The 18,339-nt window shown below is 48.4% G+C and overlaps 1 protein-coding gene across 2 annotated transcripts; it reads left to right on the forward strand.

The window, feature by feature from the left end:
- Positions 1–52: 52 nt before the first annotated feature.
- Positions 53–15,259, forward strand: KARS1 (lysyl-tRNA synthetase 1; the record flags this gene model as incomplete). Of its 2 annotated transcripts, none has more annotated exons than XM_080702919.1 (14): positions 53–111; positions 5,423–5,579; positions 6,304–6,469; positions 7,678–7,771; positions 8,115–8,301; positions 8,384–8,509; positions 9,733–9,852; positions 10,618–10,780; positions 10,884–11,057; positions 11,210–11,295; positions 12,126–12,211; positions 12,877–13,003; positions 13,873–14,016; positions 15,161–15,259. In XM_080702919.1, the coding sequence occupies 14 exons, from the start codon at positions 53–55 to the stop codon at positions 15,257–15,259; spliced, it is 1,788 nt and encodes a 595-aa protein (XP_080559045.1). The 2 variants fall into 2 exon arrangements, with proteins under 2 accessions (XP_080559045.1, XP_080559044.1); XM_080702918.1 differs by lacking the exon at positions 53–111 and adding an exon at positions 2,794–2,939.
- Positions 15,260–18,339: the final 3,080 nt, after the last annotated feature.

Raw genomic sequence — 18,339 nt, forward strand, 5'->3', positions numbered from 1 at the left:
CCGGAAACCGTCTCCCTACCCTCGTCACTTTTAGGTTTGGTCCTGCGGGAAGATGGCCACGGTACAAGGGGCCGAGGTGAACGTGGATGGCGAGCCGAAATTGAGCAAAAAGTAAGTGTCGCTGCGGGTCACAGGAAGCCTGTCGGGTCGCAGGGTCCAGGCTGCAAACTAGCTCGAGGCTCCCGCCAAGGCGGCTGTGCCGGGGACCTTGCTGCCTGCTCTCGTGGGTGCGCACATGCTGGGACGTGGCCGCTGCTCCCTAGAAACTATATCTCCCCCGGATGCCCCGGGACCTGGGGCTGGCGCTGGGATCTCCCCGGTTAGTGCTGAAATGGGAGAGTGCGAAGGGAAAACCAGCTCCAGAACCGAGAGGTGATGGAAAGGAAAAGTGAAACCAACTTCTTCCTTAACTCTCATCCCTTGGACTGCTGCGTTCTGAGACACTCCCCAAAGGCGGCGTTGGAGAAAAGCTGAATGCCTTTTCAGAAAGACCTTCGACATATTATATTGATGGCCTCGCCAAGGTCATTCTACACCTTATGTAGGAAAAGAGAGTAGTCCTAAAACTGCTGTGCACCTACCCGTAAGGGAGAAACGAGAAATGAGTGATCAGTGGATGCCGGCTTATTTAGCTGGATACGAGCTGCCCGTGGTCTTGCTGGTTGTATCTTTACTAACCACCTCATATCCTTCAAGGGTGTGTGTACGGGAACAGAGATCAAAATTAGCCACCCTTTGACTGCCATGATGTATATTTTCTAGATACCGCCCTCTCCATCTCTCTCTCTCTCTCTCTCTCTCTACCAAGGCTTCTTATTTGAACCACAGAACACTACTGTGGAAGAGGTTTTCTCAATGTTCTGAAGGCACACATGAATAGTCAGTACCATTCTAGAGACACGGGCGAGAGATTAAATTATTGCATACTGTGGCTTCTTTAGTGCATGCGCTAGGGCTTAATCCTCCTCCTGAAATTGTTGTAGGCACTCATTAAACAACTGATTTTTTATTTTATTTTCTATTTCTTGTATTTCAGATAACCTATAGGAGAGCTGGGAAGGGTAGCCCCACACTATAAATCCCAGTATTTAGGACAAGACAGGTTTGCAGCCAGCTTCTGCAACACACTGAAACCCTGTTTCAAAATAAATAAAATAGGGCTGGGGTGTAGCTCAGAGGTAGAATGTCCCTGGGTTCAATCCCCAGTACCACAGGAAAAAGAAAAAGAAAAAAACCTATAGAGAAAATGTTTAAAGCCAGCCTCAGCTGCTTTAAAAGGGTCTCACTAAGTTGCTGGGGGCCTCAGTGAGGCCCCCAGCAACTTAGTGAGACCCTTTTTCCAAATAAAAATATAAAACACGTCTGGGAGTATAGCCCGGAGGTAGAAAAGCCCCTGGGTTCCACCCCCAGTACTGCAAAAATAAATAAATAATGAAAGTTTTAGTGAGCACCATTTTATGCAAGATATTCTCCCCAAACTTAAAATCAGATTGGCTACCTCCTAAAAGATGCATTCTCTGTTGAAAGTTTCCCCCTCAAATCTATCTCGACACAGTGTGTGACCCTTGTGATTGCGTTGCCTCCCAGTGTCAAGGTATAATGTAATACCCTTTCTGAACGTCTCCTTCCCTCCTTATTCCTAGAATTCCAAGCAAGTCTTGTACTTAGAAGTGTGTGTGTGTGTGTGTGTGTGTGTGTGTGTGTGTGTGTGTGTTACTGAGACTTGAACCCAGGGGCGTTCTACCTCTGAGCTCTACCCTCAGCCCTGTTTTATTTTTTATTTTGAAACAGGGTCTCACTAAGTTTCTGAGGCTGGCCTCAAACCTGCAATCTCCTATCTCAGCCTCCCAAGTACTGAGATTACAAGTTTTCACCACCACACCCAGCTTTTTTTATTTTTTTTAAGATTGAATTTTAGCCGCGCGTGGTGTCTCATGCTTGTAATCCCAGCACTTGGGAGGCTGAGACAGGAGCATCGCACGGGTTCAAAGCCAGCCTCAGCTACTTAGTGAGGCTCTCAGCAATTTAATGAGACCCTGTTCCCAAATAAAGTATAAAAATCGGTCTGGGAGTATAGCCCGGAGGTAGAAAACCCCCTGGGTTCCACCTCCAGTACCACCCAAAAAAAGAAGGTTGAATTTTACCATGTTGCCCAATTATTCCCCTGGACTCCAGCGATCCTCCTGCCTCAGCCTCTTGAGTAGTTGAGACTGCAGGCACACCACCATGCCCAGCTATGTGACTTGCTTTTAACATCATCTGGAGCTTGCACTTGACAGTGATTTTTTTTTTTCTTTTTTCTCTTTCCATTTTCTTTATTTTGGTACTAGGGATTGGACCTAGGAGGCAGTCTACCTCCAAGCTCAACTCGAAGATCTTTTTATTTCTTATTTCAAAACTTGGTCTTGCAAAGCAAGGTAGATGTGGTAGTGCATGCTTGTAATCCCAGTATTTAGGAGGCTGAAATGGGAGCAGCGAAGATTCGAAGCCAGCCTCGGCAACTTAGCGAGGCCCTGTTTCCAAATAAGAAGTAAAATCAGGCTGGGGTATAACTTGGACGTAGAATGCCTGTGTACCACACAGATACACAAAAACATGGTCTTGCTAAATTGCTGAGGCTGGCTGCAAACCTGGGATCCTCTTGTTTCTGAGATACGGAGATTACAGGCGCAAAGCCACCATGCCTGGCTTCTTGGAAGAGTGCACTTTGGGTGTATGCTGTCTGTCCCCTCTGACACCACATCTCTGTTTCCTGCTAGGTGGTGGTGATCATTAGCTCCAGGGTGTTCTGCCATGTTGATGCAAGCCGCTGTAAGGCTTGTTAGGGGGGCCCTGCGCCAAGCCTCCCGGGCAGAGTGGGGTCAGAGGGAACTTCGACTGGGCCAACTTGCTCCTTTCACAACGCTTCACAAGGACAAGCCACTTTCTGATAAAAGAAGGTTGGTGCCCATTACCTTCTGTGTTGCTCCAGGGGCAAAAATCCTTTCCCTCAGGATCTCTTTAAACCCCTGCCTAAGTCTTTAGAATTGTTGCTAAGGGAACAAATGCTCAAGTCCTTCCTAGCTTTCTCTATAAATTTACATCTTCTCTCTTTAGACAACTCATGAGTCTTATTCTAGGAAAATGCTGAGAACAAAACTCTTTGCTTTGAATTTTGAATAAAAAGAGTTATTTTCTGCCGGGCGTGGTGGTGCAAGCTTATAATCCCAGCCAGTACTTGAGAGGCTGAGACAGGAGGATCGTACAGGTTCACCTAGTATTGAGATTCTCATAAACTTTTTTTTCTTTTTTCTTCTGGTGGTACTGGAGATGGAACCCAAGGGCTTTTCTAACTCTGGGCTATACTCCCAGGCTTTTTTTTTTTGTGTGTGTGTGTGTGGGGGGGGTCTAGAGATGGAACCCAGAGGCATTTGACCTCCGAGCTATACCCCCTGCCCTATTTTTTATTCTTTATTTGGAAACAGGGTCTCACTAAGTTGTGGAGGGCCTCACTAAGTAGCTGAGGCTGTCCGCGAACTGCGATCCTCTGGTCTCAGCCTCCCAAATGCTGGGATTACAAGCGTGTGCCACCATGCCCGGCTCCAGGCCCATTTTTATATTTTATTTGGAAACAGGGTCTCACTAAGTTGCTGAGAGCCTCACTAAGAAGCTGAAGCTGGCTTTGAACCTGTGCGATCCTTTTATCTCAGCCTCCTAAGCGCTGGAATTACAAGCATGTGCCACCACGCCCGGCTTGACCCTGTTTCAAAATAAAAATAAAATAGGCTGGGGGTATAGCTCAAAGGTAGAATGCCCTAGGTTCAAGCCCTAATACCACAAAAAAAAAATTTCTTTTTAAGAATTATGTATATAAGCCAGGCATGGTAGTGTATGCTTGTAATCCCAGTATTTGGGAGGCTGAGACAGGATTGCATGCAGGCCAGCCTCAGCCACTTAGTGAGGCCCTGTTTCAAAGTAAAAAATTTAAAAAATCAAATAAGGATGGAGGTATCACTCAGAGGTAGGACACCCCTGGGTTCGATTTCTAGTAACACACATAAAATAATGAGGATATCCTCCTCTACTCAAGTGTGTTTTGTTTCTGGGTTCAGATAATAAGTTAAGATCATAAGGGATACTGAGTTGCCCACATTGCTTTGGTTTTGAGTCTCAGGTGACAAGCATAAAGTGTTTCAAAATCAATTGATTTGGTCAACAGTGTATCCAAATTCAGTTTCTGTGGTGCAGAGAGTGAAGGGTTAAGAAAGTGAGGGCCACTGAGAGCTCAGGTTTGAGAGCTAATTAAATATCAGGGGCAGGATCACGCCTTTCTTTTTGGACTTCTCAGCCCTCTCAGCAACTGGAGGAGGGTGTCTTATTTCAGTTGGGGGGATTAAGTGACTTGTCCAGGGTTATATAATTGGTGGGTGTGTCAGATTTTAGCCCAGACAGCCTGACTACAAAGATGGCGGTTCCTTGCGTTAACCTGCACTGCACTGCTTTGTACACTGTTCTCTCTTGCCAAAATCAGGCCCAGTGGGTGGAGCCAGCGCTGGGCCCTTTCTTGGGTTGCCTGTGAGGTGTCTTCTTGCACTCCTAAAAGCCTGCTCTCCCTGCCCACCTGCCTGGTCCTGGAGAGGGGCGGTGAGGGGATGGCAGAGAGCTAGAACCACTGTCTGACTACAGTTAGGTCTGATGCCATAGAAACATTGTCTTCTGTCGGGTACCCGGCAACAGATTCAGTCCTTGGCATCATGGAGCGCCATAGCCTTGGTAGCTCAAGAAAAGCCTATCCTGGTGGTTTTCTAGAACATCTTTTTTCCCATTCTCAATGTAAATTGATATGTAGGCAGGCGTGGTGGCACATGCCTGTAATCCCAGTACTTGGGAGCTGAGACAGGAGGATCGCACAGGTTCGAAGCCAGCCTCAGCAGCTTAGTGAGGCTCTCAGCAACTTAGTGAGACCCTGTTTCCAAATAAAATATAAAATAGGTCTGGAGGTGTAGCCCAGAAGTAGAAGTCCCTGGGTTCCATCCCCAGTACCATAAAAAATTTTAAAAATAGAGAATTAAAAAATCAGGCTGAGGGTGTAGCTCAGAGTTAGAATACCCCTGGGTTCGATTCCCAGCACCAAATATAAGTAAATATTGATATGTATGGATTTTTTTTTTGTCCTGGTACATATGGTTTTAGTTAAGACCTAATACCAAGCTGAGACTGGAAAGCAAAGACTGAAAGTTCCCTTCTGCATCTTTGTTCTAAGCTTACATTTTCCTTTGCCTCTTTCACGTCTGGAGTTTAGCGACTTAGAGGCCAGAGTTGGGGTGTGGAGCTGAGCAGGAGCACTTTTCCCAAGCTCTTGATGTGTTTGGAAAGGGGCTACAAGGCAAAAGCTAGAAGACTTCCAGCAGCTTTCATGTTGAACGTTTTCATCTCCCAACAGTGAGCTGAAGAGGCGCCTGAAAGCCGAGAAGAAAGTGGCCGAGAAGGAAGCCCGGCAGAAGGAGCTCAGTGAGAAGCAGCTGAGCCAGGCCGTCCCTGCCGCCAACCACGCCGCCGACAATGGCGTGGGCGCCGAGGAGGAGAGCCTGGACCCAAACGTGAGTCCTGGGCCCTGGGTGTCTGGACATGGGGACGCTCGTGAGGCTCATGGTAGGAAGGCCAGTGACAAGATGACAGGAAACGGACAGTGGCCCACGGGTCAGGGGGTCTGCTGTTCTATCAAGCTAAAAGCACAAGCCCTGGGTTTTACAAATCAACTCCCAACAGGCAGAGTCCAGGACTCCTTAGAACTTGCTGGGCCTTATAAGAGCCCTAGAGAAAGTGTCTCCTCAAAAACGGACCAGGCTTTAGCATTCCTCAAGGCCAGAGCCCCTCTCCACTCCCCCCTTCATCCTTTCCTCCCTGGCTGTGGACATGAAGCTGTATTGGAGACAGCCATACCGATTTGCTAAGCCTCACAGCTAAGGCTGCTCTCCATTGCTGCAGAGTGGAGAAGTTGCATCAGAAAAAGTTTGCCGGCCCCTGCCTTACCACATTACGTATTTACATCCCCCAGACCTCATTGAGGGCAGAGAAAACCTCAATGTTGGGGCCTCTGAGGCAGAGTACGATACTCTGCTTGCAGGCCACCGTTCTGACCAGGTTTGGCTTCTCATGGGCTCTGGGGGGTTGGGTTGGTTTTTCTTTCTTTTTTTTTTTTAAGATTTAAATTATTTTATTAGAAAGATAGAAATACAGAAAATAGAAATACAGCTCCATACCAGACTGGCATGGTGGGGTGACTCGAATGAATACACCCTGGTTTGGTTTTTTCTTTAACAGCAATACTACAAGATCCGAAGTCAGGCCATCCAACAACTGAAGCTCAGCGGGGAGGACCCATATCCACACAAGTTCCACGTGGACGTCTCGCTCACTCACTTCATCCAGGAATACAGCCACCTGCAGCCTGGGGACCACCTCACTGACGTCACCTTGAAGGTGGCAGGTAGGCACACACCCCAGCCTGGACCTCCCACGGCGGAGGAGGGTCTGGGCTGGTCTCAGTATCAGGGGCCGTGCCTGAGGCTGCGGACTAGGGAGAGCACCGACGCATGTGTCCACAGAGACTCGAGCTGCCGAGGCACGCCTGCGCTGTAGCTGAGGCGATGCTACCCGGAGGGGCGTTCTCTGAGGGCTCCCGGCCTGGCACTGCTGCCGGCTCAGGAATTTTTATTTTTTATTTTATCTTATTTTATTTTATCTTATTTTATTTTTGTACTAAGAAGCTTAGAGGCACTGTACTCCTGAGCTATACTCCCAGCCCTTATTTATTTATTTTTGGTGGTGATACTTGGGGTTGAACCCGGGGCATTCGACCTCTGAGCTGCACCCTTAGTTTTTTATCCATTTTTTGTTTTGAAACAGGGTTTCACTAGGTGGCTACTGGGAGTCAGTAGTTGTGGAGACTGGTCTCCAACCTGTGATTCTCCTGTTTCAGCCTCACAAGTACTGGAGCTTATATTTTATTTTGAAAAGGTCTGGCTAGGCTGCCAGCTACAACTCGCCAGATACATTAATAATCTTGACACTTTGATACATCACCCTCCTCTGTGCTTTCTGTTTCTCATAAGGTCTTGTTTGCTGCACTTTGTCACTCTTATTTCGTTCTAGTTTAATTTCATTTTCTAAATGATTTTTTATTTCCAATTCTCTAATGTTACCATCTTCTTAGTTTTTCTTTCATTTTTGTCATTTTCTTAATGTCTTTTGACTCATTTTCAAATAGAATTTTTTGTTTCCTGAGCATGTCTTTCTTGAATACTCTGAATTTGTCAGTAGGTGTGGTAAACTATTTTCTTGGAGGGAGGGGCTGAGATTGAACCCAGACACTCCACTACTAAGCTCCCTCCCAGATTTTTTTTTTTTTTTTTTCAGTACTGGAGATTGAACCCAGGGGCATTCAACCTCCAAGCTACACTCCCTGCCCTATTTTCTATTCTTTATTTTTGAAACAGGGTCTCACTAAGTTGTGGAGGGCCTCACTCAGTAGCTGAAGACAGCCTTGAGCCCAGATCCTCCTGTCTCAGCCTCCGAAGTACTGGGATTGCAAGTGTGAGCCACCATGGCTGGCTCCATAGGGAGCCTTTGGGTGTGCCGCTGTCAGATACCATGAAGTGGCTTTGGATGAGCCATGATTTCGCTATTCTTTTTCAGGAAGGATCCACGCCAAAAGAGCTTCTGGGGGAAAGCTCATCTTCTATGACCTTCGAGGAGAGGGCGTCAAGTTGCAAGTCATGGCCAATTCCAGGTACACAGAAATACCCAGTTACAGGCCCTCCTGTGCTGGCCTAGAGAAAAACACCTGGGGACAGGAGCTGGTGTGGCCTTATTTTCTCATTAGTATTTGCAGTTAGAAGGACAAGGGTAAGGCTGGGAAGATAAAAGACCCCCTGCTCACCTGGAAAATAATCACTACTCCCAGGTCCTGTGGCAGTCACAAGATAAGCCATTTAGTAGTTGCCCCTGAATCTGAAAATTCTTTGGGGGCTCATATTACTTTAGTAATAACAGTTTGAGTTAGGGTTCTAGAGTAAACCTGTCAAAATTAGCTTAAAAGTAATGTATAATGAATTACGTTTTCTTTCACTCAGGAATTATAAGTCAGAGGAAGAATTTATTCGTATCAATAACAAACTGCGCCGGGGAGACATAATTGGTGTTCAGGGGAACCCTGGGAAAACCAAGAAGGGCGAGCTGAGCATCATTCCCCACGAGATCACCCTGCTGTCTCCGTGCCTGCACATGTTACCTCATCTTCACTTTGGCCTCAAAGATAAAGTAAGCTCCTCGCTGCCCGCGCCACAAGGCGCGTTCCATTTGGTTCATCGAACCAGACTCTTAACTGCTGCTTTTGCTTTAGGAAACAAGGTATCGTCAGAGGTACTTGGACTTGATCCTGAATGACTTTGTGAGGCAGAAATTCATCATCCGCTCTAAGATCATCACGTACATAAGAAGTTTCTTGGATGAACTGGGATTCCTAGAGGTACGGGGTGAAGGGCTTCTCACCCCCCACGCTTGCCTTCCTCCCCAGGGCGCAGTTCACGCCCGTGTCCTTCATGTTGGAGGCAGCGGCCCCTGTCCTGGCTCCCTTCTCCCCCGTTATTTAGTATTCTGATCGGGAGGGCAGGGCCTGACTTCCCAATAGTGAGCGAGGTGTGGGGCCGTCCACATGCTAGTGGTGTCCTGTTGGATGTGCTGCTAAGTCATCCTGGGTTTTGTGGTATTAGAAAATGTTTATAATTGTTTGAAGAAAGCAAGTTAGCACACCGTGAAGCAGATTCAAACAATAAATAGAAAAGCAAAAACGCCCCCTGGCTTCTTTAGGTGCACTTCCTTCCCCAGCTGGAGTTTGCTAAGCTTTTCCTTACTGTTTGCTGTGCATGCTTGCGTTTATGCATATATGCACACATACACATGTTCCGGATGGAGTGTGCATGTATAAATATTTTAGAGCAGTCATTTTGGTTTTTGCTTTGAAAAGAAGTGAAATGAACTATATGGCTTATAACAGACCTGTTCTTTTTCACCTGTCTTCTGCAGCCTATGCCTGCATAATTTGTTTCCCCTATTGATAATTTAGACAATTTCTGATTTTCTTCTGTAATGTTTCATTATATCTTTGTGTACATATGTAAATGTCTCCATAGGACAAAATTTTAGAAATATATTAACTAGCTGGGCGTGGTGACGTACACATGTAATACCAGCATTTGGGAGGCTGAGACAGGAGCATCCCAGTTCATGGTCAGCCTCAGCTACTACTTAGTGAGGCCCTCTGCAATTCAGTGAGACCCTCTTTCAAAGTAAAGAATAAAAAATAGGGCTGGAGGTGTAGCTTGGAGGTAGAATGCCCCTGGGTTCCATTTCCAGTACCACAAAAAAAAAAAAAAAAAGAACAATAACTAAGCCCAAGGATATAAGTAGTTAGATTTATAATGCTGCAAACTGAACTCTAGAAGTGCTATATTTATTTAGGTTCCCATTTCTAGTTTGTGAAGTCAATAGTGCTGTTTGGTATTAATAGGAATGGAGGCACTGTTCTAGAAAATCAACCAGTCTGTTCATGGTTGAGCACTGGCACATTACCACTGAACTTATTTTTACTTTAGGGTATAACAGCCCCAAACTGTATCACATTCAAAGCATGAGCCAACCCTCAAAGCCTCTGGTTGTATGAGGACTAAATGTTTCTCCTTGTCTTTTTAGATTGAAACTCCTATGATGAACGTCATCCCAGGGGGAGCTGTGGCCAAGCCTTTTATCACATATCACAACGAGCTGGACATGAATTTATACATGAGAATTGCTCCAGAACTCTACCATAAGGTGGTCAATAATAAGACATCTTATTTCTTTAGAGAATCAGAGGGTTGGGAGCCGGGTGTGCTGGCCTATGCCTATAATCCCAGTACTTGGGAGGCTGAGACAGGAGGTTTGCAGGTCTGCAACCAGCCTTGCCAACTTAGCAAGGCCATCCACAATTTAGTGAGACCCTGTTTCCAAATAAAAAATAAAATAGGGCTGGGGGTATAGCTCAGAGGTAGAATGCTTCTACATTCAAACCTCAGTAACACACACACACACACACACACACACACACACACACACACACAGCCTGTATAAGCTATGAAAACCAATTAATAGATGTTCTCCAGGAGGAATGTTAAGATTAACTGCCATGACAGCTGGGCATGGTGGCACACACTTGTAAGCAGGAGGATCCGGGTTTGTGGCCAGTCTCACCACTTAGTGATGCCCTTCACAACTTAAGGAGACCCTGTTTCAAAGTAGAAGAATAAGCCGGGTGTGGTGGTGCACGCTTGTAAATCCCAGCATTTGGTAGGCTACAATCACAGTTTACAGACAGCCTCAGCTTCTTAGTGAGGCCCTCTGCATCTCAGTGAGACCCAGTTTCAAAATAAAGAATAAAAAATAGGGCTGGGGGTGTAGCTCAGAAGTAGAATGCCCTCTGGGTTCCATCCCCAGTACTGGGGGGAAAAAAAGAAGAGGAATAAAAGATCTGCTGGGTGTGCAGCTCGGAGGTAGGATGCCCCTGGGTTCCGTCCCCATGAGGACTGCCGTGTGTCTTAGATGCTGGTGGTCGGTGGCATTGACCGGGTCTATGAGATCGGACGCCAGTTCCGGAATGAAGGCATTGATTTGACTCACAATCCTGAGTTCACCACCTGTGAGTTCTACATGGCCTATGCAGACTATCACGACCTCATGGAAATCACAGAGAAGATGGTCTCAGGTGAGCCTCTTCACTCATTTTTCATAATCTGGGAGGCTGGAGTGCTGCTGTCAAAGGACAGCCTACTAAGCCTGGTTCGCTAGAAGTGCTTGCTCTCTCCCAGGGATGGTGAAAAGCATCACCGGCAGTTACAAGATCACCTACCACCCGGAGGGCCCCGAGGGCCAGGCCTTCGAGGTTGACTTCACCCCTCCCTTCCGGAGAATCAGCATGGTAGAAGAGCTGGAGAAGGCCCTGGGGGTGAAGCTGCCGGAAACGAACCTCTTTGAAACTGAAGGTGAAATATAGTGCACTCCTCGTTTTATGGCCCTCCCTCCTGTTTGGCTCTGGATTTGATTAGGTCAGAGCTAGACTTTCCACACTGTTCTTGTATGTTTTTATTGGACTAGTGTGATGTGTCTTCTCCTAACTTGTACATTTATATTGCAGAAACTCGCAAAATTCTTGATGATATCTGCGTGGCAAAAGCTGTTGAATGCCCTCCACCTCGCACCACAGCCAGGCTCCTTGACAAGGTTGGAGGCTGTGCCCTCTCATGTGCTCCCATCAAGCTGACCAGTCCCCCGCTCCCTAGGAATAGACCGTGCTGGGGAGAATTCACTTCCTGCAGCTTCACAGGAAAACCTAAGGAGAAGAAATAAGAGAATTACAGAACTGAACTGTCGTACTAAGCTCTATGCCACACAGTTCATGCGTATTATCTCAGATGTCCCTTCCAGGCTTTGAAAAAGCTATGGGATAAAGCCATCGGGGTGGGACAGAGCGGGGCAGTTCACGCTTGTAACCCCAGTACTCGGGAGGCAGAGACAGGAGGATCGCGGGTCCATGGCCAGCCTCAGCTACTTAGTGAGGTCCCCTGCAACTTCCTGAGACCCTGTTCCCAAATGAAGAATAAAAGGAGCCAGGCGTGGTGGCACACGCTTGTAATCCCAGTACTCAGGAGGCAGAGACAGGAGAATCGCGGGTTCATGGCCAGCCTCAGCTACTTAGTGAGGTCCTCTGCAACTTCGTGAGACCCTGTTCCCAAATGAAGAATAAAAGGAGCCAGGCATGGTGGCACACGCTTGTAATCCCAGTACTCGGGAGGCTGAGACAAAAGGATCGCGGGTTCATAGCCAGCCTCAGCTACTGGGAGACTGAGACAGGAGGATTGCAGTTCAGGGCTAGAACTCTGAAAATAATACTCAGCACTGGGTGTGGAGGCACACACCTGTAATCCTAGTACTTGGGAGGCTGAGAGAGGAGGATCACAGGTTTGCAGCCAGCCCTCCACAACTTAGACCCTATTTCAAGAAAACAGTTCTCTTGAGAAGTAACTTCAAGTTCTGCTCTGCTTTTTCTTAAGCTCGTCGGGGAGTTCCTGGAAGTGACGTGCATCAATCCTACATTCATCTGTGATCACCCCCAGATAATGAGCCCTTTGGCCAAATGGTAAGATAAAGCAGGGTGCTTCAGTTACCTGTAACTGCATAACCACCCCACGAGTTACTGGTGTAAAGAGTTTGTTTCCAAGATTCCCCGGCTTGACGCTGGTCTCTGCTCCGTGCAGCCGGTTAGGGTGACTCAGGCGGCTTCGTCTCCTGGGAGTTCTTGGGGCGTGTTGGTTCTCCTCCACGTGGCCTGTCCACATGGCTCTTGTCCTCCAGGGCTCTCCTCTGGTCTCTGGCTGTATAGCCTGGGCTGCCTTTGAGTGTGGCATTTGGGATCCAAGGGGAAGCGTTCCAAGAGAATAAGCTTCATCGTGCAGACACGTATCAAACTTCTGCTCATTCCCATTGGCCAGAGAAGTCTGTGGCCAGCCCACAGTCCAGGTGAGAGGGATGCAGAAGGTCAGGAGCACAGGAGGTGTGGCTCGGCCTAGCAGTCCGCCGCAGTGATTACGGGGAAGATCACAGTCTTATTAGGAAGACTGCTTGCCAGGAAGGTCTCTAAGCCTTCCTGGTCCCGCTCACCCTCCGCACTTTGCACCAAGTGGCTTGCGCTAAGAATGCAGACTTGGGTCCACTGTAACTCAGGCTTCTATGAAATGGCTGCGTATGATATGAAAGTATTAGGGGCCAGTATATTCAGTCCCCTCTGTGATCTCCTGTCCCCAGGCACCGGTCTAAAGAGGGTCTGACGGAGCGCTTTGAGCTCTTCGTCATGAAGAAGGAAATATGCAATGCCTACACTGAGTTGAACGACCCTGTGCGGCAGCGGCAGCTGTTTGAAGAACAGGCCAAGGTAAGGAAGAGGTTCTGAGGAAGCACAAACTTCACCACTGAACCGAGTCACCAGGAAGTGCCCTGGTCCACTCAGTGCACAGCTGCAGCGTTCTTGGTAACTTAACAGGAGGGTCAGGCTCAGGCTCCCTGGAGGAAGTCAATCACATTTCAAGATGGAGAGTTTGGTTTTGACCGTATAATACGGAAGAAACTTAGAGCATAGGTATGGGGAGTATGGTACGTGTCTTCAAAATGTACTTGCCCACAAGGATATTTTTCTTGGATTGTACATTTATTGACGTAGTTTGGGGTTGGAAAGTAGATAAACATATAAAAAAAGACAAAGCCCCATAGGCTGCCTGTACTGTCATTGCTATTAATGGGTGGTCTCAGGAAATGGGAAAGCTCTTTAGAATCATAGTCTCTTAGCCGGGTGTGGTGGCGCGCGCTTGTAATCCAGCGTTTGGGAGGCTGAGACCGGAGGATCGCGGTTTGCAGACAGCCTCAGCTACTTAGTGAGGCCCTTTGCAACTCAGTGAGACCGGCTTCAAAATAAATAGTAAAAAATAGGGCAGGGGGTGTAGCTTGGAGGTCAAATCCCCCTGAGTTCCATCCCCAGACCTGCAAAAAAAAAAAATCAAGTCTCTTGGGAATTCGTTTCACTGGAGTCCCAGACCTCAAGCAGCTGGGGAATTTTGTTTTAGAGAAAGTTTTGTGTATTCTGAGGTAAATGTCATCACTCCTGGCCTCGAGGTGTTTGAAGGAAATAGCTCAGTCTTGACGTTACTAGGAAACCCAGTTCTCACCAGTCCTGAGTGTCCCTTTGGTGTTTTGGTGTGTCCGAGATGTCCTCAAGAATGTCACCTTTTGGCTCTTTTTTTCTTCTAGGCCAAGGCCGCTGGTGACGACGAGGCCATGTTCATAGATGACAACTTCTGCACCGCCCTGGAATACGGGCTGCCCCCCACGGCTGGCTGGGGCATGGGCATCGACCGCATCACCATGTTCCTCACAGATTCCAACAACATCAAGGTACACAGCCCGCGATGCGCGCTGCTCCGAAGCTCCTTTGTGTTGGAGGCAAAGCCGGGCGGCCGGGAGAGTAACGGGAGGCCTCGGGGCCACAGCAGGAGGAGGCTCGGACACTGCCCTTACAGGCTTTTAGTTTTTAGTGCCTTCGACGGGGAGATACTAATTGCTTGCATTTTTGAGGACCCAAGGCAGTGCTAAATCTTCTGCATGCGTTGACTCGTTTAAGTCAGCACTGTGAGGTGTAGAAGCTGTTACCCTATTTATAGACAAGGAAACCCAGTTTTCATCAAACCTGTTGTTTTCATTCTTTTGGTGTAGTGCCCTAGGTAGTTAGCTACACATTTGCTTTTCCTCCATGTCTGTGGCTCAGAGGGGCTGTGTTAACGTAAAAGAACATACATGGAGCCGGGTGTGGTGGCACCGCCTGTAATCCCAGCATTCGGGAGGCTGAGACCGGAGGATCACGGTTCTCGGACAGCCTCAGCTACCTAGTGAGGCCCTATTTCAAAATGAAGAATAAAAAATAGGGCAGGGGGTGTAGCTTGAAGGTCGAATGCCCCTGGGTACTATCCCCAGACCTGCAAAAAAAAAAAAAAAAAACAAGGACACACATGTCTTGGGGTATACAAATCTCTGAATTGGAATGGTAACTTTTTTTTTTTTTTTTTTTTTTTTTTGGGTTTGGGGATGGAACCCAGGGGCATTCGACCTCCAAGCTACACCCTCTGCCCTATTTTTTATTCTTTATTTTTGAAACAGGGTCTCACTAAATTGCAGAGGGCCTCACTAAGTAGCTGAGGCTGTCCGCGAACCACGATCCTCCGGTCTTAACCTCCCGAATGCTGGGATTACAAGCGTGCGCCACCACACCCGGCTTGGAATGGTAACATTAAAAGAGTCAAAAGGAATAGGTAGATAACTTTTAAAAAATTTTTAAAAGCCCAGAATGCTTCTTAGCTTCAAAATGCTTTACTGCTTTTGTTGTGGTGGTGGTACTGGGCTGAACCCAGGCTCATGCTGCCTCTAAGCTATACTCCCAGCCCCATTTTTTTAAATTTTGAAACAGTGTCTTCCTAAGTTGCTGAGGCTGACCTTGAACCTGTGCCCCTTCTGCTTCACCAAAATGCATGCTTACCTTCTGTAGGAAGTGCTCCTGTTTCCTGCCATGAAACCAGAAGATAAGAAGGAGACCACAGCAGCCACTGATGCACCCGAAAGCGTGGCCGTCGGCACTTCGGTCTAAAACACAATTCTAGCACACTTGAGTTAGGCATCTTGGCATTTCTGCGGAAGGTCAGGTCTGGCCAGGCACGGTGGCACACGCCTATAATACCAGCAGCCCGGAGCGAGGCTGAGGCAGGAGGATCACAAGTCAAAGCCACCCTGGACAACTTAGTGAGGCCTTGTCTCATCTCAACGTGAGAAAGAAGCCGCCGCCCTGTGAAGGAGCCCCTGTGTGTTGCCATCTGTGTGACCACCACAGTTCTGTTCAGCCACCAGAAGAGAGAAGAGGAATCACAAGTTTCTTTTTACTCCTTGTTACCAAATAAAGCATCTGTGTCTTAACCTTTGGACTGTTAAATATTTTCCCAGACTGCTGGCCTAATGAATGATTAGGATTCACCAGCTGTTCTTCCAGCCAGTGCGTGCCAGGCACACGGGGCATCCTCAGCAGGCGCTGGTAAGTCGGATGGAGAGGCAAGAGGGTCAAGGCCAGATGAGGGGCTGCCCTGGCCTTCAGGCAGCACTGTCAGTGTGAACCACTGGAAAAAGCTTCTAGGCTTGGTGACGTTAGGGGGGGCCTAAAGGTTTGTTCAGTAGAAAGCTGAAGGCAGAAGCCAGCTGTTTGGCCTTACGGAGACTGGGAGAGGCAGAGGCAGCCGTTGACAACTCGAATGTGAGGTTTGGCAGGAAAATAACTGGGTGAGAAGAAGCCGAAGAGAAGGATCAGAGGCCTCATTCATCAAACAGTTGGAGGCTCGCGAGCCGCTAACTTCTGTACTACAGTGAGCAGAAACAGACATGGCCCCAAGCTTCAAACTTCTAGACTTGTAAAGAAAATAGCGAATAAGTCATCCCAGATTGTGTATAGGAAGGCAGCACTAGAAAGTGCTTTGAAGGAGAGTCCATGGGGTACTGAGAAACCAGGCAGACCACTTAGGAAAGATTCCCCTGAGGACACAGCATCTGGATGACTGGCACCATGGGAAGGGATTCCTGGGGTGGGAAACAAGTGTGAAGGCTCCTCCTGCAGTAGGGAGGGACGTGGGGGAAGCCAAAGGCACTAGACAGTAGGAGCCCAAAGAATCCCGGCACTGGGTGAGGCAGGAGGGCTGCTCACTCAAAGCCACGTGCCCTACTGTGGGGTTTTGTCTATGTTGCTACTGGGGAGCTTCATGTGGTTTGACACTTCGACTTTGAGATGTGGCTGTTCCAAATGCGGATATGTGCAAAATACCAGGTTTCTTAAACTTAGTATGAAAAACTACATGATTAAAATTAACTTCACTTGTCTTTTATTTATTTATTTATTTATTTTGGTACTGGGGATGGAACCCAGGGGCATTCTACCTCCAAGCTACACCCCCAGCCCTTTTTTTTTGTTCTTTATTTTGAAACAGTCTCACTGAGTTGCAAAGGACCTCACTAGGTAGCTGAGGCTGTTCATAAACTGCGATCTTTCTGTCTCAGCCTCACAAATGCTGAAATTACATGCGTGTGCCACCACACCTGGCTCTCACCTATGTCTTGACTTATTAAAATGTGGCTACTAAGCTGGGTGCAGTGGCACATGCTTGTAATCCCAGCACTTGGGAGGCTGAGACTGGAGGGTCGCAGGCTCATGCCAGCCTCAGGAACTTGGTGAGTCCCTCTGCAACTTAGTGACACCCTGTTTCAAAATAAAGAATAAAAAATCAGGCTTGGGGGAGTAGCTCGGAGGTAAAATGCCCCTGGGTTCCATCCCCTGCACCATATCAAAAAAAAAAAAAAAAAAAAAGACCTCGTTAAATTGCTGGGAATCTCGCTAGGTTGCTGAGGCTGCCTTCGAACCTATAGTCCTCTCTGAGCTTCCCGAGCACTGGGGTTACCAGGCCTGGGCCACCATGCACCCTACAGCCTCATCTCTAGCCCGAGGTTCCCTTCAGTCACTTTCCTGCAACCCAAAGCCCAACTCCCAGCGCTAGTACCAGGGCTCTAGCACCGCCTGCCGGAGGACTACAAGGGCCGGCGTGCACTGCGCGGCTCTGAGGGCGGGGCCGGAAGGAGCGGTCGCGCTTTTGCGTCACTTCCGCGCGTGGCGGGTTCCGCCGCTCAGTGTGGGGCGGCGCGCGGTGGAGCTGAGAGTGCGTCTGCCCGGTTTCGGGGCGCGAGGTTGAGGGTCTCTGGGCCTCTTCGGCCTTTTGAACTGGCTTTGTGGGGGAAGGGACTATGAGGAACGTGGAGGTCTGCGGACGCCTGTAGCCTGGAAAGTGCCTGTCCCCCCCGGACGTGTCCACGGCCGCCTTGTGAAGCGCTTCCGCGGCGGGCGGGCGAGCGGGGCGGGCGGCCCCCGCAGCGGGCCGCGGACCCGCGAGTCCGACGCTCGCCGTCCCTGCGGAGCCCCGAGCCCAGGTATTTAGGAAGGGGCCAAGGACAGGAGGCGCCCCTCCTCCAGACGCCGCCAAGAAGCCTTTTCTCCCCTGGCAGCTGACTTGGCTTTGAAAAGGAAGTGTTCGGTAGCTTGTTCCCTTACAAGAGGCCGCCTTGAGGGCAAAGAAATGCCTGTTAGCTGACCTTTTGTTTCATAGGGAGTTCTAAAAGCCCTGGAACGGAGTGCAGGCTTGCTTGAATTATAATGGACTCATAACACATTCATTCAGCCGGGCGTGGTGGCGCACGCTTGTAATCCCAGCCTTTGGGAGGCTGAGACAGGATCGCGGTTCCCAGGCAGCCTCAGCTACTTAGGCCCTATGAAACTCGAGTGCTGTTTCCAAATATAAAAAACGGGCCGGGAGCCGGGCGTGGTGGCACACGCTTGTAATCCCCGCGCTTGGAATGCTAGGACAGGAGGATCACACAGGTTCCAAGCCAGCCTCAGCTACTTAGACCCTGTTTTCAAATAAAGTATAAAATAGGTCTGGGAGTATAGCTCCAAGGTAGAAAAGCCTCTGGGTTCCACCCCAGGGCCACAAAAGAAAAAAGGCTGAGGGTGTAGCTCGGAGGTAGAATGCCCCTGGATTCCATCTTCAGTTCCGCAAATTAATTAATTACATAAAACATTTCAGTAACTGCATGCTCATTCAGAGTCAGTTCCCTAAATGAGATGTATTCTGGGCTGCTTCA

Source organism: Muscardinus avellanarius, assembly GCF_963383645.1.
Source record: "Muscardinus avellanarius genome assembly, chromosome: 10".
In the NCBI taxonomy this organism is placed as follows: domain Eukaryota; kingdom Metazoa; phylum Chordata; class Mammalia; order Rodentia; family Gliridae; genus Muscardinus; species Muscardinus avellanarius.